Genomic DNA, 27,867 nt, shown 5'->3' on the forward strand with positions numbered 1-27,867 from the left:
GGATGTAATGGGAGGGCTACATGTTACAATTGTGGGGGGTCGGCTCATGCTATTCTTGTACACTTCCTCCAAAATGTGTAAACTGCTCCAGGGATCACTCAGTGTGGAGCAGAAGTTGTGAGGTTTACAACAAAATCCAGGAGTTGAAAGTCAAGAGACATGTACCCTATGGTGAAGCTAAAAAATCTTTCAAAGCTATCCAACCATCGGTTTTTGCTACTTTCTTTTGCATCAGCCCTTAAGATTCCAATCGCTAAGTGTGATGCCTCAACTCAAACTCAGACCACAGATTCAGGTACGAGCACATGCACTTGTCGGTGTACCTATGGGAGAAACACTCCAGTTGAAACTGAAGTCACTCAAAAGACATCAGTAATGGGCTTACAACCTAAGCCACATACCACTACCCATCATTAGAAATCAACTAATCCATCCCCACAACCCAGGTAACCACCTCCTCCCACCAGTAAAGGTAACATCTTTCGAAAAGTAGCTCCAAGTCCAAGAAAGTGGTAGTTAAATCTTCAGATCAGCGAGCTCTCTCCCTCTCTGATGGGAACAATGCTCTTGAGGATATGGGCTTCCAATTGCAGGAACCAGAGAGCAAGGAACTGGCCAATGTTCCCCCTGACCTCCCCGGTAAATCACCATCTCCGAGGGAGAAAGAACAGAACAACCATCGCTAAACAATGGTTTCCACAGGGCCATCTGTGTTGCAGTGGAATTTGAATGGATGTTGCTCACATTTGGAAGAATTACAGCTTCTAGTTCAGGAGAAACTGTTCTGCATCTGCGTACAAGAAACATATCTTAAAGTCATCGACACACTTGCATTACGGGGTTACCACCCATACAGGAAGGACTATACTACTGGAGACAGGGCTAAAGGTGGAGTTGTTTTCATTGATGACAGATGTGACTCCTCTTACCACGACCATGCAAGCAATTGCCGTGAAAGTTCTTGAACCCTTTAAAATCACAGCGTGTTCTTTGTACCTTTCCCCTAACGATGCTTTGGGTGCAGATACTCTGGCAGAACTCTTCCAGGCAATCCCATGCCCATTCCTTCTTGTGGGGGACCTTAAAGCACAGTGCAATGGGGTCGGCTACCACCTGCTCCAGGTGCCGGATGATTGAGACACTCGTCCATTCTGAGAATATCTGCCTTGTGAACGCAGGTCAGGTGATAACTTTTCCACAGCTACATGGTCTCTTTCAGCTGTTGACCTTTGTTTTTGTTCCCCAACTATTGCAGACTCACTTCAGTGGGAAGTAGCTGCAGATTTACATCTAGTGACCACTTCTCAGTGCGGATCCGTTTGCCTACTAGGATGGTAGCTGACAGGAGACCATGCAGATATATGATACAAAGGGCAAACTGGTTGCAGTACAGTCAACAGGCTATTTGTGAACAAAAGGTTTGTGCTCAGGAGATGGTTGCCCATATCACTTGTGAGATACAACAGGCTGCCGTGGAGTCCATCCCCCAGTCGAGTAACCACCTCAGATGAAGGCCTGTACCTTGGTGGAATGACGAACTGTCAATTGGCAATCAGGGCCAGACGAAGAGCTGTGTGGAACTTCAAACACTGCCCAACTACAGAAAATCTTCAAGCCTTCAGATCTGCATGAGCACATGGGAGGCGAGTGATAAAAGAATGGAAGAGGGCTTCCTGGAGGAAATTCATGACTTCGATTAATTGGTCCACTTTCATTGCACAAGATTGAGAATCAATAAGACGGGTTGCAGGCAAGGTTAGTACACATCCCATTACAGTCTTGTCAAGTAATGGGATCTTGGTGGACATGCCAGAAGACATGGCTGAGGTTTTAACTGGAGACTTCTTGTCATCCAGACAACCTCCTGCTTTTCAGGTGTTCCATAGGACTACAGAGATGAGGGAGCTCAATTTCTTCTTCATAATGAGGAAGTCTACATCCTTCCATTCTCCATGTGGGAACTGGAATCGGCTTTGTCTGTAGCCAGAGACTTTGCTCCAGGATCTGATAAGATCCATTATGCCATGCTTTGTCATCTGTGCCCTGAAACGAAAGGACAGCTCCTCTCTGGTTTGTCAGATCTGGTGGACAGCACCCCACAACTTGGAAGGATGCAATATTAATTCCATTCTGGAAACCAGGCAAGGACCATAGCGCCCCTAACAGTTACTGGAGTGTAGCCGTTACCAATGGGTAAGATTCTTGAACGTATGGTCAACCGCCGCCTTGTCTGGTTGCTTGAATTCTGAGGTCACCTGAACCACTCCCAGTGTGATTTCAGGCACTACCATTCTACCCTTCACAACTTATTTCTACTGGAGACGGCAATACAGGAGTCCATCTTATCCCAAAACCATTTGGTTTTTGTGTTCTTTGACCCCAAAAAAGCATATGACACTACTTGGAGGTACAACATCCTTCGCCAACTTCATGAATGGGGACTACGTGGACATCTGCCTCTTCTTATCCAATCCTTTCTCGAGGACTGGCATTTTCAATATCGTGTTGGCGATGCCATGCCATACTGCTGTGTTCTAGAGAACTGGGTCCCCCAAGCTAGTGTCCTCAGTGTCACATTGTTTGCCATTGCTATCAATGGCATTTCCTCCGCAGTGAGGAGCCCTGTCAAAAGCTCTCTGTTTGTGGATGACTTTGCAATCTTGTACTCTTCCTCTGATCTTATAACAATGGTGAGGCAGCTACAGTTGACCATTAGGAGGCTGGAAACCTGGGCCAGGACAACTGGTTTTCAGTTCTCACCCAAGAAGATTACATTTGTCAATTTTAACCGTGCTCGTTGAAGTTTTAACCATCCAGTGCTCACAATGAGGGACAACATTTTATGTTTTCAAGACACTGTGCACTTTTTGGGTTTATTATTTGACTCAAAATTAACCTGGCTTCCACACCTGAAAGACCTATGAACCTTCCAGTCATTGAATATTTTGAAATGCCTAAACAGAAAAACCACGGGGAGCTGACAAGTCCCAGCTCCTGCAGTATTAAAGGACATTTGATTGATCAATTTTTTTGGCAGCCTGGTCAATGGATGAGCCTTTCCTTCCTACCTCAAGATGCTAGATGCTATCCACCATGAACGCATTTGGATATTGAGTGAATCCTTTTGGACCAGCCCAATTCAGAATCTGTGTGCATCGGCTGGTGAACCACTACTCTGGATTCGGCAACATATCCTTTTGGCTCGACAGGCATTGAAAATCTCAGCGTCATATCACTCCTTGATATTTAGTTCAGTGGTCTAATCCACCTTTTAACGACTGTTCAGGAATCGGCCCCATGTGACCCACCCATTTGGGATACATGCTACAGACGGTCTTAAGGATCTGGATCTATCAGGCATCAAACTACACAACCAGGTATGGAACGCATTGCCACCTTGGCGTCTTCAGAGACCCAAAACTTGTACTCCAGATTTTGTTTTTACAACTTTGTTGTTGTTCATTTTCTGTACATACTGGAGTTTTACCATTGTTTATACAGGTGGGTCCCAGCAAGAGGATGTCCTCAGTTGTTTTGGTGTTTTCCCTGATAGGGTTTTTAAAGTGCGACTCCCAGAACAATTTACAAATTATGATGTGGAATTATATGGCATTCTGATGGCACTGGAGAGGGTTCACAGACATCACCGTACAAGATTTCTTGTCTGTTCTGACTCTCTTAGTGCACTGCAAGCACTTAACTGAATGTATCCAGTAGACCCGCTGATTCAGCTTATCCATGACTTCTTACAGCAGCTCCAACACCATGGCAAGGAGGTGATCTTTCACCGGGATACAGGCCTACCACATGGCCAACTAAGCCACTAAGGAAGTATGTTGGCATGGTGCTGTCTATCAGTGTCTCATCCCACTGCATGCCATCATCTCATTTTCTGACAGACGCATCATGCGTCAGTGGGAGACTGAATGGTTGAAGGTGACAGACAACAAAATATGTTTGCTCAAATCGACCACAAAGGCATTTCGGACTTCATGTCAGCATCACTGCTGGAAGGAGGTTCTGCTTACCAGATTGCGCATCAAGCATAGTCCTTTAACACAAGGCTTCCTCCTCCAGTGGGAGGATCCACCACTCTTTGAAGTTTGTGGTGTGCCACTTTCAGTTCAGCATATTGTGGCTATATGTCATATATACTGGTATTAGGACAGCCCTTCAGTCTCGATGGAGATTTACCCACCATCCTTGCAGATACTGATTCCAGTTTTACAAGGGTGGGAAAATTTTGTGAACTGTCAGGCCTCATCCCTAAATTTGTCGGACAGGGAGGCAGACTTTAATGCATTATAAACAGCTCCGCATGTGGGGACAGCCTTCACCCCACCCATGACTTTTCATCAGGGTGCTGATGGCCATGATGTCGAGTGCCCCTCACCTCAAATCACCACCACCAACACTATCATCATCATCATCATCATCATCATTATCATCATCATCTTACACACATTTTGCTGTCAAAAACAACAGTTTGTAGTGCAGTATGAAACAGACTGACATTCTTGACGACCTCCGACACCATCCAAATGATTAAACCTTCTCTAAGGACATTGTGGGGCTGCAACTTCTTTGGACCTAATCTGATCCCTTTGGAGTGTAGCATGACCACAATTTCTGCTCTGGTATACAGGATGGAAACACTAGGGCCATTCAGAACCATTCAGTGAAATTTGAAGGTTATCCGAAGCAGCAAAGGTCGTTTGTTTCTTCAGCCCTCCTGTTTCACGCTGTTCTATGGCATGATTGAGAGGGGGAGGGGCAGGTTGCGACTTTGACAGTTGCATGAAGAAAACAGTAAACAGTGCCTCATAAGACCCCCACCGCCCTCCCCCAATTTGGCAACACCCTCGGTGCCAACTGCACCTTTGCTGAGTACTTTAAAAATATACTTGTACAGAGACAAGCCTTGATTGATTTCTAGGCACCTGTGAGCAAATAAACCAGTGACACCCTTCAGCTGAGTTGTGCTACACTGTTGCTCTTGTGTGTGCTTGCAGATGTGCTGAATATGAGCAGTGTCTAAGGAGTTGCCTGTCCACAAGTGCTTAGGAATTGGTCGAGGGTTGTCTCCATAAAGGTACATTTTTAAAGCACTCAAGAAAGATGTGTGGATGACACTGCGGGATGTTGCCGAGTTGGGGGAGTCTTAGAGGGACCCTTTGCTGTTTTATTCATGCGAATGTCAATGCCCTCCCCTCCCCCTCCTTGATGACACCATAAGAGGGTTGCAACAGCATAAACACTCTTCGCTGCTGCAGATCACATTCAAATTTCCTTGATTGGATTTGAATTGTCCATAGTGGTTCCACCCTGTATACCAGAGCAAAAATTATGGTAACACTACACTCCAAAGGGTTCAGATCACATTAACGGGGTTGTAGCCCTATGGTGTCCTTAGAGAAGGGTTGAATCATTGGGGGGTGACAACAGTGTCAAAGGTTGTCAATAAATATGGTCTGTAGCACATTGCACTGCAAACTTGTTTTCAGTCACAAAATGTGTGTAAATCAATGCCCCAAGGGAAGGGATGGTTTTATTGACACCTTTTACGCGCCATCCCCTGAGGCCTTTCTGCAATGAGTCTGAGTGACAGTGTTTCAGATGTTTTCCTCAGCTAACCATAAGAAGGCTGCATTATTTCAACACTGGCCATCACGGTTCTGTCTTCCATTGCAGAAGTGTCAATAGAAAGGATGAGGTGTGGTTAAGGGGAGGAGGTGGCGGGAAGCGGTGATCTTCCCATGGTTTGCCATATGGACAGTGACATTGGACATAATTATGGTGAAATTTGGTGCTAATACATCATTATTACCCATTTTACACCTCATATGAATGTCTCAGCTCAGGCCTTTCTCTTATTCATGTATATACACCTTGCTTTTTGAAGCTTCACCAAGTCTGTGATGTCACAGAGAACTGTGCTTTTGCACCATTAAAAGGAAGGTTGTTGGCAACTTCGAACCAAATTTCAAACTTCTCTGGCACATGTGGAGAAAATGAATGGTTTCAAAAAGTGACCCTTTAATTCTGTCGTGGACTGTATGAAAGGAACAAATATGGGCCTTACTAAGTAGCTCCAGAAATTGGTCGATACGCGTAACCTAAAAATCATTGTCTTTTGGAATCTGAGATTCATTCTTGTTGTAAAATAGGAAATATTCAGAGCACATAAGACTAATCAGTAATTAGAGAAAATTGCCAGGAAAGTGAGTGAAATGGGATGGAAAGGCAGATTGGAAGAAAATGTATAAACGAACATAAAAATAATAAACAGTAAATAACAGGAGTAAAGGTAACAACCCACCATATAGCTGAGGTGTTGAAATGTCAATTGGCACATGAACCACACTGAGAATGTTGCTAGCTGTTGGATGAATTCTTGTTTAGGCTTACTGGAGCAAAGCTACACCACATTGTCCACATTAAGTACATTGTGCAGGCACTGCAGCTCAACTACCCGATTGAAAATGGATTTGTCCAAAAGCTAGCTATTATATCTGTTTTGTTTATGTGCCAATTGCCAACTCGGTGCTTCATTTGTATGTTGGATTGTTAACATTTTGCATTAACTAAAAATAAGTTATCCTTGCAATATATGACATTTCATCCTTCCCTCCTGTGTCTCCTCTGATTTCCTCCAGCACTTTCCAGGAATCTCCTGTTAATTCCTAGCACTCCAATGGCAAGTGGCACTCAGCATTGCGAATTTTGTTTTCCCCTCTGATTTTGAGTGTCATTTGACCTAATTTTTTGTAGTTCTCACATGCTTCGTTCTTGAATCTGACTGTACTATGCTCTTCAGTACTGTCATCTAGAGAAGCCCGAGTTAACTTGGTGTCAAACTGTAGCAGTTGTGTTGAGAGAGAGGTTGTAATTATTATGTTCAAGTTAGTAGGTGCGAAATGGTTAATTCTCTGCGCACAGTCCTTTCTGAGGAAGAGATTGTAGAGATTTAGAGAGATGTCTAAGTGAAAATGACAGTGACAATGATTTTGGTGATAATGGTGCTTCATTTGTAAACAGTTCAAGTGAAATGAAAATGGAAAGTCCACTGAGAAGAGCTTAAAAACTATCATACAATGAAGAGTTTTGTACTGTAATGCTTATGTAAATATATCTAAGAGTGCACTTTTTGATGCGTACCCTAATTGTTGGTTAGTGGCCTCACTGGTTTCACGAAATGACTCGCGCAATTCTCTGTGGTGTGCTCGCCACCTGGCTGGCCGCAATTCAAATAAGAGTGCGCTGAGATGCCCTGTGTCTGGAGTGCAAAGGATTAAAGCTAATTACTTTATAATTACTACTGCTGCTGCTGCTTGCTAACCGGTCTTTATTGTTTGTGTGTATTTAATAGTGGTTAAATTTTGGTGAAAATATTCCTTATAAATATTATATCTAAATTAACGATGATATGAAAAAGATAGAGTGCTAGTCACCATATAGAAGAGGCTTTTAGTCACAGATATGCACAATGAAAACTGCATGTCTGCAACTCGAGCCACCTTTATATGGTGAGTAGCAATTTATCCTATTCATATTGATATTATTCCATGCTGGACTTTCTGTTGTTTTATTTCTAAATTAATAATACAATAGGAAACACTAAGTGAAGAAATTGTGCCTTTTACATAGTTTGAATTTTTTACAGATTTTTGTTTGGATGTGGTCTGCTAACATTAAGATCAGCTTCGAGTTTTTGGTTCTCTTTTCCAAATGCTGGAGATTTCATGAAAACTTACTTGAAGGGGAGGAAAGCTGTCCTAGCAACAATAAAGAGGAGCAAGTTCAGTGAAATTCTACAGCCTGTGAGAAAATAGTATTATTTATTCCTAATTTAGAAATTACTAACAAACCATCATATCAAAACAAAACATACACACTGTTATTTTATCAATGACACAGCAATGCATTTATGTATGTATTTCTGCTGAGCTTACACTTCTCTCTAATTACTTTTATTCTTCCAGTTTTCAATAAAAGCAGCAAAGAACTTAAAGGTGGGAGGAGGTCAGTTCTCATTTTGACCATAAATTTGCACATCTCGTAGGTGGTGGTAAATGGTGAGAACTGAATCACATTTGGTCTGGCAAATGCTAGGGTCTGTTGGTAGTGTTAGCTCAAAGCCTCCACAGATTTTATCACCATGAGCTCTGTGTATAGTTCAGCGAATAACATTAGGCACAACGGAACTTAATTTAAAACGGGAGATGGTGGCTTAATCACAGTGTGTGAAGTGGAATTCATATTTTGGTTAAGCCATTCTGATTCAAATTTTCTGTGGTTTCCTTACATGCTGATTGGCTGATAGTTTCTTTATCAGGACAGTCAGTTTCTGTCTGAGTTGTAATCTGACTTAGGTGGTGTTCCCTTTCTAATGAAGTTGATATGTTAAACTACAACTTTTGTCTTTGCCTTAGCCACTTGATTCACAAGGAACGTAAAAGCATTAGTCTTATGAGAAGAAAAGTTGCTACTCGCCATATAGCGGAGATGCCGAGATGTTACATACCATCTTGGATTTTCCATTGTTTGAAAATGTCAAACTTGTTATCCTTATTCTTTATAAAAAGAAGTATAACTCCTATACATACAGCTAATATCGCAAAAAGTTCTGAACAGGCATCTACTTGTGTGTATTCTGCAGTCCAGTAGCGCTAGTTCCAACCAGATACACCTATACGTGTTTGAGTAGTATGTTACTCTTCAGTGATTTCGGATGCCAGTGTTATGTTGTTGTTTTTTGTGGTCTTGGTCCAAAGACTGGTTTCATGCAGACCTTCGCACTATCCTATTGTGCTCCCTGAGCTAACTTCTTATTCTGTGCATAAATGCTGCAACTTGCATGTATTGGAAGTTCCATACTGTATTTGATACTTGGTCTCTTTCCACACAGGCTCAGCACAATGGACTTGCTTTCAGGATGACATGGTTCAAACCAGCATCTGGCCATCCTGATTTAAGTTTTCTGCGATTTCTCTAAACTGCTTCAGGCAAAAACCGGTATGAGATTCTTTTGAAAGGGCATGGCCAACTTCCTTCCCCATCCTTCCATAATCTGATGTGACTGATGACCTCACTGTTTGGTCCCCTCCCTCAAATCAACCAACCAAACAATCTCCTTGTACAATTTTTACCCTCCATTACCAAACTGACAGTTTCTTGATGCCTCTAGATGTGTTCTATCAACAAACCCAATTTTTTGTCAGTTTGTTGTATAATTTCTTTACCTAATTTGATTAGGACGGTAACAGACTTTACAAATTATATCGAAGACTTCCATTGGTGTTGGTAAACTGTAGGGAGTACTAACTTACAAAGAGGACACTGAATGCAAGTTGTCGTTCTCAGCTCGAAGACTGATGCACATCTCCATGCTGACATGTCCAGTGCAAATCTCATCACTACACATTACTGCTACCTAAACCCAAGGTTACTACATAGAAGGTTGTGCCAATGCATTTGACCGTGATTGGCTGTCAAGAAGCAGTAACAGCATGAAACACATTCTCATGCTTTGATATGGAACTGATTCACATAAACTAACATTAATTTATGAAAACTGAAGGGCGATGTAATGAAGCACCCCCCCCCCTGCCCCCCCCCCCTCCCCACACACACACACACACACACACACACACACACACACACACACACACACACACACACACACACACACACAGTGATGTAACAAAATAAAAATGATGTTGTTATTCCATGGAAAAGTTGGAATTTGAGATTTCGCTTACTGTTTTATAAATCACAAATGTCGTAAGAATCATGGATTGACCATTGTCATAAAATATTGCATTATGAAATGTGAATAGTTTTTACTTGCAGTTTCGCATGGCTTGAAGCATTCACAGCTAGCGTGCTATTGATTAAGAAATTGCATTATCGTCTTTCTAATTACTTCATGATCGTAGATACGATCATACCCGGTTGTGAAGTTATTGTTATGACCAAACAATTTCCTAAGGGACCAGAAAGTTCTTAAGGGTGCAAAAACAACTGTAACATCACACAAAAGGGAAATTCACTATTAAAGCTGATGCAAGAAGACGATAAAACAGTTTTCTTTTTATCAATGTAACGCGCACAATGGACTGCTGATCTTGGTGTCTGTAATCTTAGCAAAATGCATAATTAAAATGAAAATAATACTGAGGAGATGATAGGAATGAGCACTGCTAAATGATTCAGTATTCCCAGAACAAATATTTATTATAACTAAAACATATATCGTACCTTAAGCTTAGTACTACAATGACAGTAGATTTTTATGTCTGTATCGTGTCCATTGAGCGCTCTTTTATATGGCCATTGTCCTTTTGAGTCACCCGTGCGTCGTCACGATAAGTTATAACAGTTCTTCTTACACTTCACTCAAACTTAGATGGAACATGTTTTTTTTTATTTATTTAGTAAAAAAATTAGATCAGACCGCCACAAATCTGCGTCCGTCTTACTTAAGAAAAACAGTACAAGTCTTAAGCACTCAAGGCTTCATTTGTTCTCCAGCAAACAAAATAGTGAAGGATCGCATATCTATCCGTATTTATCTGTTTATATTGCCGCCCAAAGACGACGAATTACATTATTTAGAAAATTCCACCATCGCTATGCGACGCCTTATTATACATTAATCATTCTTTATAAACAAGTATTTGCCTTCTGGCTGAAAGTATTAACTATTTGCTGTTTTAATGAAGCCAAAAATAGCAAATATCACAACACACACAGTGACTGAACTTACTACTTACTGAGGCCATGAAAATCTTACATTGTCTTTCTAGTAATTGCAAGAGAAAAATTATAGATTATAGCTTCTCTCGACATATATAAGTGTTCCATTAGTTTTTGACACACAGCTTCACCCACATACATGTATGTCGCATATATTGCACACACACATATATGTCTGACTATCCTATTTTACACCATACGACTCCAAAGAAGATGTGAAATTTATCTGTGGTATTCGGCTGTGTGGCGTGATCTTTGATCCCGAAACATGTTGACAGAAATATTGGCAAACCGCAGAGCTCATTCTCGCGGCGTGGTTTACACAATGAGCAGCATAACAAAAAGGCAAATTGCACTTTATACTTTTAAAGCTTGCCAAGTTAAGTAAATCCATTTTGGTATATGTTAGTTATGGTTTCATCAAAATAATCAGCCCTCTGAGGCTCATAATTTGTTTGCTAGGATGAGCTTGGCAACACTGGGATTCCTGAGCTGGGGATCTGGTAAGCACTACCAGTCATCTGTCACTATAAGCTCTGAACATGCTTCAGTGACTGGAACATTGTGTGTCACAGGGAACGGGGATCTTTGTTTGACCACCCAGATCACGAGGGTGGAAAAACCTCTACAAAAGGAAAAAACCTCAATTTCAAAGTGTACTGCATGCCGATGAGATGCATGGCTGTTGTAGTGGAACAGTTGTTGGTGGACAACCTCCGGGGAATCTGCTGCACCTCAATTGTATAAGGCTTACTCAGACACACACATCTCTGTTGTGAGTGGATCTGTATTTCCCTAACTGATTGTGGAACTGAGATGGAATGCTTGAAATGAAATGTTTCACTCCCAGCGGAATAGGTGGGCCACTGGTGGGTATCAGCCAGAGGTGTACAAATTCTCCTTCTATCCTGCCTTCCCCTATCTCCACTGCAACCATTAAAGCAGTTCAGTCTGCACACAGCACAGATGCATGAATACATGTGTATTGAAGCACAGTGGTTAGAGTAGGCCAACTTGGGTTCCCACAAGTGCAAGCTTCACAGAACCCATTCAGCCTGCTACACCTGACAAAAGGTTGCACTGTTAATCCACTATGACTAGCCAAATATATGTTTGGGTAGGTAGTTTCATTGCAGCTCATTTATCACAACAGTGTGAGCAGCAAAATAAGCGAACCGAATTTGAAGGAGGCTGAGGAGAAATTAAGGTTGGGGAATATATACCAGACATGAAAAGGAGCTAGAGTCCAGCAGGGGAAAAGTTTTCATGAGTTTATGGGGCAGCTCCAATAAAGCGGTAGGTGTCTCTCAATATAAATTGTATAAAAAGTTAATTAACACTCTTTCAGGAACCTTGAGTATTTTATGACATGGTTGTAAATTTGACCAGCAATTTCCTCAGTCCATAAATATGAGGGTTGGAACTTAAATAGTGGCAACTATTTATTCACAACTGATACAAAAGAGTTACATGTTTGCACCTGTTACTGTCCTTCGAAGTAGTCACCAGTGTTGTGTAGAGCCCATTGCCAGCGATGTGGAAGGCATAGGACACCGTTAGCAGAGCCTGTTCTGTTGATGGTGTGGATGGAGCGGGCTACTGCCTGTCGCATCTCTGGAACAGTTCTGAAGCGAATGCCAAAAAGTGGTTCCTTCATCTTCGGAATCAAATCAAAGTCACAAGGACTTCCTTCCGGGGAGTATGGTGGATGGTACAGCACTTCCCAGTCCCATCGACGGAACAGAGCAGCTGCAGCTTGCGCTGTATGCGCCTGCACATTTTCGTGCAAAATGATGGATGGGTTGCGCAGAAAGTGTCGCCGCTTCTTTTGCACAGCTGCTCACAAGTGATGCTCCAAAAATGAACAGTAATACTGTGCACAAACAGTCTGCCATGGAGGAATGTAATGTGTTAAAATAACATCATCACAGTCGTACACAAGAATCACCGTAACTTTCACCATACTGGGGCTTTGATGCACTTTCAACTTTCGCGGCAACCCATAATGACATCATTCGTTGGATTGGCGTTCCAGTTTTGGCACGATGTGACCATGTCTCATCCAGTATTAAGATACAGTGTAAAAAAACCTCTCCTTCGCACTCATAGTACTCAAAGTGCTTCTGAGCAGCATCTAATGCATCCATTTTTGCATTTCTGTCAAGTCTTGCGGAACCCATTGTGATGCAGTTTTTCACGTGCCCAGGCATTCCTTCAGGATGCCAGGCACACTTGTATGCGCTAATCCGGTTTCGTGGGCGAGCTCACGAATCATATGGCGTCGATCACTGTCCACTAACGCGGCAACAGCATGCACTTCTTCTTCAGAGACGCTAGGACGACCTGCCTGATGCATGTCTGCCACAGTTTGCCGACCTTTGTTGAAGGCTTTTACCCAACGCACCACTGTTCTGTACGGCAGTGCCGATTCCCCGCATGCCTCTTGAAGACTTCGATGACGCTGTCGTGCTGTATGACTTCTGGTACATTCAATCTTGATCCAACTCCATTGTTACTGTTTCGAAAACAGAGTGACACTGTTACATTAGACAGCTTGCTCACAAGTGGCTGTGTTTCCCTCGATTGCGCGCACATGGGATGGGCTCGGAGGTACGGTAGGTATATCAAAAACATGTGCTATCAGTGACAATAGTAGAGTCCATTGCATAGTGTCTCCACAGCAGTGTTGCCACTATTTAAGTTCCAACCTACGTATTTTGAAGGAAGTCAAAGACTTAGTGGCTGACAACTGTGTGGAACTGTGTACTAAGGACTTGAGGCCGAAGCATTGAGAGGCTTTCTATTAGGGCAAAGACTGATTCAAATAGCAAAAAATGTGGCTCAGTGCATATTAAAACCACATTCTGGTGGTAAGTGAGATAGTGCGAAGAAACCTTAGTATGAAAGAATAGTTGCTTCTTTCAGGCATATGCTTTTTAGGTTAACACAATATGCAAAACAAACTTTGTGTTGGCTAGAATGAATTTGGGAAATTTAGAATGAACTGTTTGGCAATTTAGAATGAATTCAGTGAACCTGCAACACACATCTGGAAAAATTAAGTGTTGTAACTGGGGTCATATTTGGCAGAAACATATGAAGGTTACAAAAAGTAGACTTTCAAAACCTAACTTTAGTTCCGTTGCAATATAATAGACATCTTCAGGTTCTTAGATGCAGTGATCTCAACTTTCAGAGATGGTTCTTCCTCCTACAGAAAACATGTACTAGAGGTTACCTGATGATGCTTCAAATTGAGAATAGCTGGTACTAGTTGAAAGACAGTGAAGTTTCAGAGAAAATCATTCATATCAAAATAAATGCAGTAAATAAACCCAAAATAAGAAACTTACTGGCAGATTAAAACTGTGTGCCCGACCGAGACTCGAACTCTGGACCTTTGCCTTTCGCGGGCAAGTGCTCTACCATCTGAGCTACCGAAGCACAACTCACGCCCGGTGCTCACAGCTTTACTTCTGCCAGTATCTCGTCTCCTACCTTCCAAACTTTACAGAAGCTCTCCTGCGAAACTTGCAGAACTAGCACTCCCGAAAGAAAGGATATAGCGGAGACATGGCTTAGCCACAGCCTGGGGGATGTTTCCAGAATGAGATTTTCACTCTGCAGCGGAGTGTGCGCTGATATGAAACTTACTGGCAGATTAAAACTGTGTGCCCGACCGAGACTCGAACTCTGGACCTTTGCCTTTCGCGGGCAAGTGCTCTACCATCTGAGCTACCGAAGCACGACTCACGCCCGGTGCTCACAGCTTTACTTCTGCCAGTATCTCGTCTCCTACCTTCCAAACTTTACAGAAGCTCTCCTGCGAAACTTGCAGAACTAGCACTCCCGAAAGAAAGGATATAGCGGAGACATGGCTTAGCCACAGCCTGGGGGATGTTTCCAGAATGAGATTTTCACTCTGCAGCGGAGTGTGCGCTGATATGAAACTTACTGGCAGATTAAAACTGTGTGCCCGACCGAGACTCGAACTCTGGACCTTGGTAGAGCACTTGCCCGCGAAAGGCAAAGGTCCAGAGTTCGAGTCTCGGTCGGGCACACAGTTTTAATCTGCCAGTAAGTTTCATATCAGCGCACACTCCGGTGCAGAGTGAAAATCTCATTCTGGAAACCCAAAATACACTAAAAAGGAAAAAAGTTCAAATAAAATCAACCATTTTCTGGCCTACAGTGACCCAAAAGGAATCTATATTTCATTGAGTCTCATCTTGTGATACTCTGGTAAAAAAATTCTTTCCATCAACCTCTGAACCCTACTCATAACACTACATTAGAAGTGTACACAATAAACTGTGTCGTAGCGTAGCACAGTGGAAAGATGGGCAGGCAAGCAAGACTTCTTTAGCGTGCGCTTGAGTTGGGCATGGCGTGGCTTGGAGGGGAGTGAAGCTGCCAGCCCACTGCACTGCTAACATGCGGCAGCTTGCATGTCTATCTATCAGGCAAGCAGGGAAAGGTTAAAAGTAGAATGTGTACACCTTTGGTATGGGCATGCAATTCAACATGGGGGCTTGTGTAGCCAGTCCTCCTGACGCAGGGATTTTTCAGAGTGCTCATGTTAATAGTAACGGAATGTATGCTGTTGGTCAGACGGTGTTTATAGTAGTTAGTTTGAGAAGCTTTTCCTTTTCTAGATTCAGAAGGGTTTACAGGGGATTGCTGGCCGTTCAAAAACTGTCAGGCTATTGCGCAATGGGATGCTGTTGGTAGAAACACCTAGTTCCCAACAAGTAAAGGACCTCCAGAAACCTCAATGCCTTGAGGAGCATGCAGTAGAAACTAAACTGTACAACTCTGTGAACTACAGCAAAGGTGTTCTTTCCCAGAAAAGAACTGAAAGTTGATTGGACCTAATAAGGCACTGTTGACGTGCAAAACATAATGAAAAGAGTGGATGGTAATCAAGTGAAATCAGGCCTGTTCATACTGACTTTCAATAGCATGAAACTTCCAGAGCCTGTCAAGGCAGGTTTCCTCCACCTAGGCATGCAGCCTTATGTCCCGAACCCCATGTGGTGCTTTAAATGCCAGTGCTTTGGGTATACCACTCCTGGGTGTAAGGTAGAAACCACTTGTGGCAAATGTGGTACAGCTGCCCAGGAGTCAGTTGTTGATCTCCATTGAAGTGTGTGAACTACTCTGGGGATCACCTCTCTGGAGTAGATACTGCAGTGTCTTCCTTGAAGAAAGGGGGATACTGGAAATTAAAACAATGAATTTCATCCTGTATGGTAAGGCTAAAAATATCTGTAAGGCCTGGCAGCCCCCCCATGTTCCCTACCTCCTTTGCTTCTGTTCTTAAACAACCAGTTCAGAAGACCAGTGCTGTACACAAATGGAGGTTGGTAGTGTCAGCACTAGTACCTGCATTTGTCATTGCACTTGTGCTGCTACAGTTACCTCAAAAGACCATACCTCTTCCCAGAACACCGGAAAAGGCTGTGGCTGCCAGCATTGAGGAGCTCCCAACCCTGCCAAAGGTTCAGTGTAGTTCACTGTCCTAGCACTGCCACTACCACCTCGATGGTTGTGATTCCAAAGCCTCTCCAGGCAAAAAAAAAAAAAAAACAACAAAGGAATTACAGACATTGGCTGCAAGTGGTCATTGATCAAATCAGTGGGGAAAGTTGAAAAGTTGTGCGGAACCAGGATTCAAACCTGGCTCTCGTACTTACTAAGCAGATGCACTGACCACTGCACCATCGAACACAGCGGTCATTGCAACTGCATGGACTACTGCAGCATCCCTCCCATCAGAGCCAAATTCTCAACTTATCCACACACTACGAATGTAGTGCCCCTTCCCCAATATGCTCATTACTCATGGCATTTTTGAGTGTATTACTCCATGCAGGTACACTTAACATCACAACCATAACATTCCCTTATTAGATTGGTGTAGAGATTCACCCTTGCAACTCTTGTGATTTATCTCAGCATCCAGCTATGCCGTGCCCTGTTCTTCCTTGGCATCGAACTTTTCTTCCATCCAGATTTCTATAAGTGAATTGGCTGTAAAACAAAACACTGCTCCTCTACTCAAATAAAGTCCAATTAACTCTGTATATTGTCAAAAACTTTCATAAACAGCTACATGTTACATAGGATGTTACTACCCCCATAACCAACCAATAATTTTTATCTCAAAGACACCTCGTTAACATTCTGTACATAACAATCACTTATGTACATCATATTCGTCTTCCTTGGTGCCAGAGAACTTCCAAGGTACCAGAGCTCCTTCATTCCTCCTTGCTCCACAGAGATTACAAATCCTCTCCAGCTGGTAGATTTCGCACCTATTGAGTAGTGCTTTCCCACAGTATGTGGCTCAATGTTTACAAACTAATTGCGATCACACACATCTTCACCCTGAGCTTTATATTTGATGTGTGTGGTACACGCCCTTCTGTGAATGCCATAGATTACTACATATCCCTCCACTAAGAGATAAGGTGCCTTGATCATACACTTTGCAGTTAATCAATACAAACATACATATCCTCTAATTAGAATTGTCATGCATTCTTTTCTTTTATATTTAAGAGCTCCTCTACTTTGGATGGCAAAATGGCATTGAGTGAGCCGTAATTTCATTGCTTTTTTTTCAGAGCACTTTCAGCTCTTTAACCATTAATTTTTCTTACCTCTGGAGGAAGCAATTATTGTACAAAATTTTAAGATCAAACATAAGATTACAAAGAGAGTCAATTACTCATGGTAAACTAGAGAGTTAGATAATTTTTACTTTCTCAATTTATTATCCAGTTTGGAGGAGATACTACCTTAAGCAGGATCTTTATTCCTTTTCTTCATGAATATTACACTTAAACATTTCTCCCTTCTTGTAGGCTGTATTTCCATGGATTCAGCACTCTTATCCTTTCATTTTGCAGGCCAGGTCAGTGTAAGGTACTTCTCCTTTCTTCTAATGTGGTTGGAATCCTCCCTTTCATGAATCCACTCGAACCTGGCATACACTCCCTTCTTTGGGGCTTGCTTACCCGGAAGTGGTTGGGGTCCTCCCTTCTCTGGATCCATCTGAAACTGGCATAAGCTTCCTTCATTGGGGATTACTTTTCCATAACTCCCAATTTAAAGTAACTCACCCACCTTTTCTGCTACTTTATTGAGTGCTTCAGTACTTCTCTCCTTTCATTTCACCTTGTATAAAGACTGTACCCTCCATGAAACTTCAACTACCTCCCGCTTTTCCTGTCTGTTTTCCTCCCTCCAAACCTTATTTTCCTTCTTAAAATTGGCTTATTTCCTGCGAGGGTAATCCCAAAAGTAGTAAGGTCTCCTATTTTTTTTTTTTATAAGTACATAAACCTGTTTATTTCTACAACGGTTTACATCAGTTTACATCTTGAACATTTAGCTATTTTTCGACATAATCACCATTTGTGTCCATGCATTTTTGTAGATGCTGTGGCAGTTTTTGTAAGCCCATGTCACACCACCATGCTGTTCAGAAAGTTATGAACCTCTTCTTTCACCTCGTCATCGGAGCTGAATTGCTTTCTGGCCAAATGTTCTTTTAACCTAGGGAACAGGTGATAGTCACTGGGTGCAAAGTCAGGACTGTAGGGTGGGAGGGTGGGTGGGTGATTATGTTCCACTGAAACTGTTGCAGAAGAGCAATGGTTTGCCTAGCGATTTGTGGACGAGCATTGTCATGGAGAGCGAGCTGGTATGACATGGGCTTACAAAAACTGCCACAGCGTCTACAAAAATGCATTGACAGAAATTGTGCTTATGTCAAAAAATAGCTAAATGTTCAAGCTGTGAACTGATATAAACCTTTGTAGAAATAAACAGGTCTATGTACTTACAAAAAAAAAATAGGAGACTTTACTTTTGGGATTACCCTCGTATATCAAGCTTATTAGTAGGACACCCTGTCCTGTAACACATCTTGTACCATGTTCCTCAAATTAATATCCGACTAACCCTCTTTTAGTAGTTCATTGTTTGTACTTCTTTACCATTTCCGCATTATATAAAACTTTCTCTCTCGCTGTGTAGTTCAACTCATGCTTGTGGAGAGCAAAAGCTAGTGTTTTATGTTCTCCCATACTAATATCCCACCCTCACTGAAATAACACACACAATATTCCATACTCTACGGCGTCAGTAATTAACTTAACAGGTTTGTTCATCTGTGGGTGTTTTAAAATGGTTACCTCTACTACTACTCATGAAAGGCCTTAGACTCTTCGTTACCTCAAATCCATTCACTTTTTTTTTTTCCACCACCCCCTTCAACAAGTTTAATAGCTTATGATTATTCAAGGGCTGACCTCAAATCTATTTCTTATAGAGTCCTGCTAGTTCCAGAAACGCTTTCAATTGTTTTGTACTTTTAGATTCTAGACATTTTATAGCTCGTTTCCTGTTTGGATCTGCTTTTATTCCATTCATGCCTACCAAGTGGCCAAGAAACTTAAGTTCTTCTGTCCCAAAAGTAGACTTTGACAGTCTTATAGTGATATATTTGATGTAAAACCTTTCTAATGTTCTAATCAGTAAATCACAATGTTCTCCCCATGTCTTGGACACTTGGATTATGTCATCTACATAGCTTATTAGTTATTTTAATGAACCCGTACCCAGCTAAGCATCCAAGGCTCTTATGAATAGCAACACTGAGATATTTAATCAAAAGGATAACACTCTAAATTGGTATGACTTAACCTTAAAAAAAAAGTAAGTTTCTTTGAATTGTCACCAGTTTTGATTTGCCAATACCCAATGTGAGACCCATCAAGCTAAAATACTTTGCTTGCTCGAACTTCGTCAATATTTTGTCTATACTGACTGTTTGATCTCTCTCAGGATCTATGTGCTTATTTAGAGTACATGCATTCAATTTTAGACGCACTGTCCCTCCCCCCATCCTTTTACACAATACTAATAACAGGTTATTGCATACACTAGAACTCCTTTCTATTAGTCCTCCTCCTAAACGTTTTATTAATCTCCTTTTGCACTTAATGGTACCAAATTGGGTTTACAGAAAAAAGGCAGTTTATGTTTGATCTTAAAACTACAAACATAGTTTCCAAGTACTCCAGATTCATAATCTTTCATCCTAATTAGTTCTTGCAGTGTACTTTGTGTATCTATAAATTCGTCACGGTGCTTGTTGTTACAAGGTGGATGTTATATGTCTGTATTACCAGTAATCTTCCCACTAAATGGTGCTAAAATACTGATCTTGATAAGTACATGTTAATATATGTGCTGAAAAATCCAGTATTACTTTAAATCTTATCAGCCAATCAATACCTAGGAACAACAGCAAATTTACATTAGGCACTACCAAGCATTTCTGCATAGACGTAAAATTATTTGATGTTATCAGTAACCACACTTCATGCTTAATTTGTCTTGCTTTGCTTCCAGTTATTTCTACTATGTATGCTCCACTAACTGGCAGTATTGGATACACTCTATTGTTTTAATACTTCGAACAAAGACACAGATACACGGGAAATTTCATTTCCCAAATCTATGTGCACACTCACTTCCAGATCGTCACTCTATACCTGTTTCTTTGTCTTCTTCAGCGAGTAACCAATTGTATATTGGTGTTTCCTGACTAAAAGCAACCAACTTCTTTTCATATGGGCCTGCACTTAATTTGACATATCCTGTCCCTTGACTAGGACATCCATCGTTTTCTGTTACTGTTGTTGTTGTTTGGTTTGTCAAAAAATACTTCACTATTCTAGCACCTTCCTTAAGGCCACTATTTGTAAACATTTGTGTATCAGCACTTTGTTCTCCCCATCTTTGTTGTTTAGATTTACTATTCTGACTCTTATTTACCGGACAGTAATTAACCTCTCTGGTATTTAGTGTTAAATCTACCTTCTTTCTGGCATGTATCCTTGTGCCTGGGATTATTGTGCTCATTATTCATCGTGCCTATATTTTCAACAAATGAAACCTCTATATAAAATTTTCTTTCTTACATAATATGGTAAACACCTTACCAATACCTTTGCTAAATTTACTTCATATATTTGGTTATCTAAATACTTCGGTCTTGTTAGGTGCCACTGTGTGTACTTCTTGAAACTGCCCCATGAACTGAATTCCAGCATCAATTTCTCTTATATTTTCTTATACCAGTATTTACACTTGAATTTCTCCTGAAAATCATCTGATGAGGTAAACTCTTCTGAATGGATGGTTCCCCACTCAGCAGCTTCCTATAGCATATAACTAGATTAAAAGTCTATCTTTCTAGAGTCTTCTCACCTTTGTGATAATGATCTTGAAAACACTTGCAGAAGTTTGAATGTATGCCCCAACTGGTTTTAACTTTGTAAAATGTTTATAAAAATTCATCATGCTTCCCAACTGGTATTCCTATAGTGGTATTGTTGAATCAAAAGATTTACCTTTAGTTCTCCTCTAGTTTTTTGAGTGTATCCAACGCCCCATCTGGTTTTAACTTTGTAAAATGTTTATAAAAATTCATTATGCTTCCCAACTGGTATTCCTATAGTGGTATTGTTGAATCAAAAGATTTACCTTTAGTTCTCCTCTAGTTTTTGGTAATTCGTCCCATAGTCTTTTAAACTCATTGGCAGTGTTAAAGTGACTTCCTCCCCAAAAAGTCAACTGCTTGATTCTGTTATGATAGATAAACTACCTAATGAAGTATGACCCTATATTATCAACCCTTGAACTAACATTGAGTCTTCTCCAGTTATGCTTGCCAACTAGAAATGGAGAGGTTAAAGAGTATTGTCAAACATGCTCATTTTCTTTGCCATGATCAAATTAAGTAAACCAGTGAAAATGGTGCTACGGTAGAGAATGTCACCATAAATTTCCCAAAAGAATCAAAGAGAGGCAGGTAAAGGCAGACGTTTTTGGTCACAGCAACGTGTTTTGACTCACTCAGCAATCAAACCACAAACATTTCTTAATGGTTCTGTAATCCACACTCATTTCATTCATTTTACGTATAAACAGTAAATGCATTTGTTTAACAGTCAAGTTTTCATGAGATAGCTAGCTAATACAGCACCCAGAGTATTAAAAATATTTGCGTAGAGGTTTTTACTCGTGTTGGGTTGTGCAGAAAACAAAGCGTGTATAGATGAATATAACTTAAATGTAAATCAGTGATAGTATCAGAGGATAAACAATACTGAGAAATGGAGAAATGTAGCATGGCAACAGTGAAGGGTAGTGATCCATCATCTGAATTTTTAGAATTTGTCATCTTTGATTGCAAGAACAGATTACTGTAGTTGTTTAGATAAACTGTGATCATCTTCAGAACAGTTTGTTTTGAAGTAGGTGCTGTAAAAAAATTGTTATTGGATGAAATTTTTGTTTTTTATCACCACAGACCTGTACGGAGATGATCATAATTGATCAAAATAGAAATCAAATTTTATAAAATCTTGCTATCAAAGACTGAAAAAAATACAACAAATTACTATGTTGTTACAGTGTGAGCTTAAGTTGCTTAGTTAGTGGTATTTATAAAGGCTCAACTTAATGTTTGCTATTTCCCTGTCTAATTTTGAAATACTGTATGTTTTTTTAACTTGGTGGAAAAAATCCAGTCACTAACAACCTTATTAACATAACATACATATTGTCAGTATTACAATCCAAGGGAAAGGATCAGCAGGGTCATCTATCATCACAGACACTACATTTTACATTTCAAATAATATTTCATCTACCTTTTTTTTCTGGGTTCTATGATCTTTGACCTTTGCAGTCATCGGATTCTTGTTGTAAACACTTTTTGCTGTACCCAAAAAGCTGAGACAAAGGGGAAGTCTAATGTTCTTGAAAAACTTTAAAGTACATTATGTAAAGTGTGAAAGCCACTCGTGTCTATAATACTGTAGCACTAAAGCTATTAAAGTGATCTCTGGGTGTATATTCACATTATTTCTATTTTGCATAGGAGCTTGAACAGCGGAAGTTGAAGAAGTCCGAGAAGTTTGGTATGGTGTTCTACATTTGCGACATAATTGGTGCTGACTTGGTTGAATGGTAATTGTTTTTACTGTGTATATAATACCATTTTTTGCGTATAGTAAGTTTTTTTTGTTATAGTCAAGTCTTTAATAACTTGTATTGTTTGTTGTACTTTCAGTATAGAAACAACATCTGGAAATCTTCTGAGATTACGGAAGAAGAAATAAAGATTTTCCATATCTGAAATAAACACATTGCTTTATTTTGTTAGAAAAAAAAAACTTGCACACAGAACAAGATCAGCAGTAGGGCTGGTTCTTGTTCATTAATAGTTTCAAGTCATTTATGCTATAAAATTTTGATAACTCTATTTTGAGTGACTCAGTATATGACATTTCAGATACCTTTCTTTATCCTGGGAGTAATACCAACATTCTGTAACTTGTTGTATAAAAAGCTTCTGTTTTCGTAGTTCAGTTCCCATCTACCCTCATTGTAGAATCCAGTTTTTCTTTTTGGTTTGACAGGGTGTATACGTGGACAAGGAAAAAAAAAATCCCGGATTTCCCAGTTAAAAATACACTTTCTCCTGGGTGACAGTATATTTTCCCTTATCAATCCTTTGAATGGTTATGGTTTTATACACGGCCATACAATTTCCCGGCACTTCAGAAAACTAAACTCATGGAAAAAGACACGTTTTGGAAATACCTTTGATGTGCAGCAACTTGTACGCTGTGTATTTTCGTATTACGAAAGTGTACATTGGAATTCCACCAAACACTGCATGTTACTTTCCGAATCATTGAAATCGAGATTTCGATGTGCTTTTGTAAGCTATTCGTAGCTCATGTCATGTGATCTCGCCAGCCGATGACAGTGGATATTCAGAGCATAGGACACGTGATGTAGCCAGCCTACAGCAACATCACTGTTAACTAGTATGAACACACAAACAGGGAAAGTTAATAGCTTAAATTTATATACATGGTGTTGCTACAAGAAAAGCAAAGCTTTCACGTGTAATATTGGTCTCTAAGGTTAATAAGCTGCAAGAGAAGCTAAGCTTTCCCATATACTGTTGATCTTTTTTGCACATGTTATACTTTAAGATATATCACACAAACGTGCCAGTAAAATTTTTAATAATGACATAAATGTCTGCTCTTCAGGGTTTAAAATTCTTCTAAATGACTTGTCATCAAAGAGTTGATTTTTAAATGAGAGGCAAACGCTCTGTGATTTAATAAATTCATGGTACATTCTTGCACATAGTTCAACTTTCATAAAAGGATATTTACTTTGAAAGTAACACTTCTCAAATCACTATTCGCAATATTTTCCCCCAACCTGTTAGAAATAGATTCCTTTCAACAGTTGCCAGAGCGTGCCAGATTAACAGGCGCCACCGCGCTTGGGTAGCTATCATGACGTAGGAAGCCCGTATGTACGTACATGTAAACCATTGAAAAGATCATACATTATGTGGTTTTCCAGGTGTAAATTTTCTTGGAGCACCAGTACTGTATTACATCATGTTTGGTTCTTTATTATGGCATAATGCCATACGTGCTATAAAATGAAAACGTGCACTTGAAATGCAGCGAACAGTTGGAACTAGCCAGTACTGTGGAATTAAACATTTCGTTTCAAATACATTGAATGCCTCTGCGGCAGAGGTTAACAAAAGTCAAATTTCGTTAGCAAACAGACAAAAATAACGTCATTGTTTCGCAAGGCGATTAATGCTTGACCGTCAGAAAAGTGGAAATAAAATAAAATCTGAAACTAATGACATATTTCAGCCTTCCGTATTTATGTAAATGTGTTTTAATTCACTTGATAGCTCCCGACCACAGATATCCATTTTGTTTTCATTTGAAATGAGACTAAACGAAGGGGAAACAAAGACTAAACGAAGAGGAAACAGCAAAATCACTAGCTGTAAACACGGGTCACATGGAGACTACCCACTATAATTCAGAGTGCTCTGCAACATTTGCGAACCGGGTCAATACTAACAAAAAATAGAATTTTCAAAATATGTTCATCTTGTAGCGCACATCTTTCTGAAAAGTCTGAAACAAAATATATGTATTCGAGGAAATGAAAGACATATTATTTGGTCTTAAGTATGCCAAAGTGCATTGCCACACCTCTTCATAAAGCATTTTTCTACCGCACGTCCAAACTATATTCAGGAGAGTGGAAATTGAAATGTCCTGTGGTGCGTCTCCTGCTCCCAGTTGGCCTGTTTGACAGCCTGCCACTCTTAAAAAAAATCCTCGCAATTAATAGCGGATGGGATTATTTGTTATCGAGAGAACAAGAACTCTTCAGAAAATCTGAACTCTTTATTATCTATTAGTTAATAACTTGCTGTTTTGTGTGACATCAAATTAAATATAGGATATATAAAATCAATACTGACAAGAGATAGCAAGAAATTACACATTTCTTCAGACCTTACCTCCTAGCATTTTTTTTCTCTAATCGTGCTGCAGCTTTACATGGCATGCTTTCCTTTCTGCGAAAGAATCTATTACCTCATCAAAGTTCGTCAAACGTTTTGCTACATGCAAAATGGAAATGTCGTTATCTAATACTGAAAAAGCTATTAATACAAATAATACCCAAGACTGGTGTGGTTTCTCAATCTGATTACGTCTATTTTGCCACTGTGTTCTAGATAAAACAAAATAGGCCTTTCTAATATGGCAGCAATTTTGTAACACACCAAATAAACGAGACTGTTTTGGTACAAATTGCCAACACGACAGAATATAATCCACGAAGTACCAATATCAAATGCCTATTGGGCCTACTACAAGTAAAAAGCTTTACATTAGGAAATAGTTTCACATTTCATTCATATGCACCAGCTTCTCAAGCATGAGATCGAAAAGTAGTATTACGAAATTTTTATATAAATTTGGAATCGTCTTATTCTTCCATCATTTATGTGATGTCCCCATTTCTTCTCATTCTTCATTCTAACAAACAGTCTTGTCATCACCAATTCTGTAGCTATTGCTACCACTGTCAAAATTTGTTCGCCGATTAACTTCACTAACCCTGCCAGAATCACAGGTTTAGTTATTCCGCGTTACTTCCAGAATAGAACTTACATGGCTGCTAGCCGGGGACTGTCCTACTGGTCCTTATAGTGTAGCGATCTCACCAAAAATTTTCTGTCAAAATTTCATTTTCTTGGATACACCGAGAAGATAATATGGAATCTTTCTCACCTGTTACTCCTGTCAGTTGTTTATTTCCATTCTAGTAGTCTGAATCTATGGATTTCGCTAGTAATTATAACAACACTGATCATTTGCAAACCCAATCAGCCACTTAATCAGACAGCAATTGGCATCCATCTTTTCGGCTTTACTCCACTGTGCTCATATAGCCCTGTCCCCTTTTCGTCTGCAGAAAGTTTATTTCTAGATGCGACGAGGATTCTCCTGTCAGAGACATCACGTACACTATGCATGCATTCAAAAGTCAACTTGTGAGTCATTCAGAAATCAACTTAAAATGTGTTCAAAAATGTTCAAAAACCAACAGAGAAGCATTTCAAAATCTTATGAATAAGCAACAGACAAACATGCGCTGGATGCTAGACGCTTTGTGAAACAAGTTTTTTCCCTCAAGAATATGAATTTGGCGCCCCCTTTTCCCGGTAGCATCTAGCTGCTTGCTGCCAACAGCCACATTCCTGTAGCCAGAAGCGGGAGAATCCACTACTCAAAATGTGACTCAACTGCACATGAGCCCACTCGTAACTGCTAAAACAGATCTAATGTAAACAGTTGTGACATCACGCTCATCAGAGGCAATTTGTTGTTATGAAGCATTGCATAGTCTTCCTAAAGCCTTTGACACAATTTGCTGTTGGGAGATACTCGCATGAGCACTGCGCATAGTTGTTGTATATGGCGCATTTAAGTTATTTTGGTTTTTTCTTACCAGTCATAATTACAAAAATTGAACTGAAAACTGAAACAATGAAAAATTCCCGGAATTCTAATAATATCCAGGGTTTTTCCCGGATGAAAAAATTCCCGGATCTCCCGGGTTGTATACACTCGGTTCGACTTACATAAAATTACGGGGAAGGCTTTCAAAATTCTTGATATTTGTATAGCTGACATACAGAAATAATTATGAGTGAGTTTTCATTCCTGTATCTAGCTGCTAGATGTAGTATGCTGGTGTAGGTACTGGAAAAATGAAAATGTTTCACTGTTGGATGCTATCCATCTCCATTATATTATGGCCTTTCTCCAGTATTACTTTTCTTATCTTAAGATCAGATTAGATAGAAAGGTTAACCAAGACACTTCTTGAAACACTGTTTTTATTTTGATTTGGATAGTCATCAGAAACCATAATTATTTGCTTTTACTTCACTATTTCTTGAAAATGAGCAGTCTTGGTCACAATGTCATGCTTTGTGCATACATTGTTGCTACTGCAGTAATTCCAAATGTAAAAGACACCACAGTTTTGCTGTCTGCAAATGCTTATTCTTTTTCCAAGATATGAGAGTGATGCCAAGCCTCAGTTGTGCATTTGTTCAACTGATGATAAATATTTAACGCCTAAATTCCATCCGAATAAAATACATATCCCTTAACTTAATATGAAGTGACAATTCAGTGACTTAGTGGTTGCTTCAAGCCATTTTTAAACAGCTCCTATCTATTTCTACAGTGTTTTCATCATCTCTGGGCCTTCTTGAACCTCCCCAGGTTCTAACTCAGTTCCATCATAAGTGCTAATGCTATCTCGCCCCTGAATATATCAAACTGTTCTCACCAAAGCATTGAAATCGTGCAAAAATAAGTCTCTGAACATCCTTGCTTTGATTCCATCCTTATAAGATAAAGAACAGTAATAACCACTGTGCTTGACGTAACTTTTTGTTCTTGTTTCTCGAAACCTCCTAAAAGTACATGACATTATTAATGTAATGTTTACTTTTCACCTTGCAGATTGAGAGCTCAAAATTTTTTACTTTTATAGAATCTGTAATTTAGTTTCAAGTGAAATTACTTTCCCTTCATTGCAGAAAATAACTTTGGGAAGCATATTCCATTTTTCACACTGTGTGACATTTCCTGA

The 27,867-nt window shown here is 40.1% G+C and overlaps 1 protein-coding gene across 1 annotated transcript in view; it reads left to right on the top strand.

Annotated features, from left to right (window-relative positions):
- Nucleotides 1-22,990, top strand: part of LOC124607512 (serine/threonine-protein kinase 19-like) — a 45,398-nt gene extending 22,408 nt beyond the window's left edge. The window contains exons 3-5 of the mRNA XM_047139903.1: nt 7,664-7,820; nt 22,727-22,815; nt 22,919-22,990. Of these exons, the coding sequence (XP_046995859.1) occupies nt 7,664-7,820; nt 22,727-22,815; nt 22,919-22,967 (295 nt within the window). The 3' untranslated portion in view covers nt 22,968-22,990. The remainder of the gene's footprint in view (nt 1-7,663; nt 7,821-22,726; nt 22,816-22,918) is intronic.
- Nucleotides 22,991-27,867: the final 4,877 nt, after the last annotated feature.

This window comes from Schistocerca americana, chromosome 3, assembly GCF_021461395.2.
Source record: "Schistocerca americana isolate TAMUIC-IGC-003095 chromosome 3, iqSchAmer2.1, whole genome shotgun sequence".
Lineage (NCBI taxonomy): Eukaryota > Metazoa > Arthropoda > Insecta > Orthoptera > Acrididae > Schistocerca > Schistocerca americana.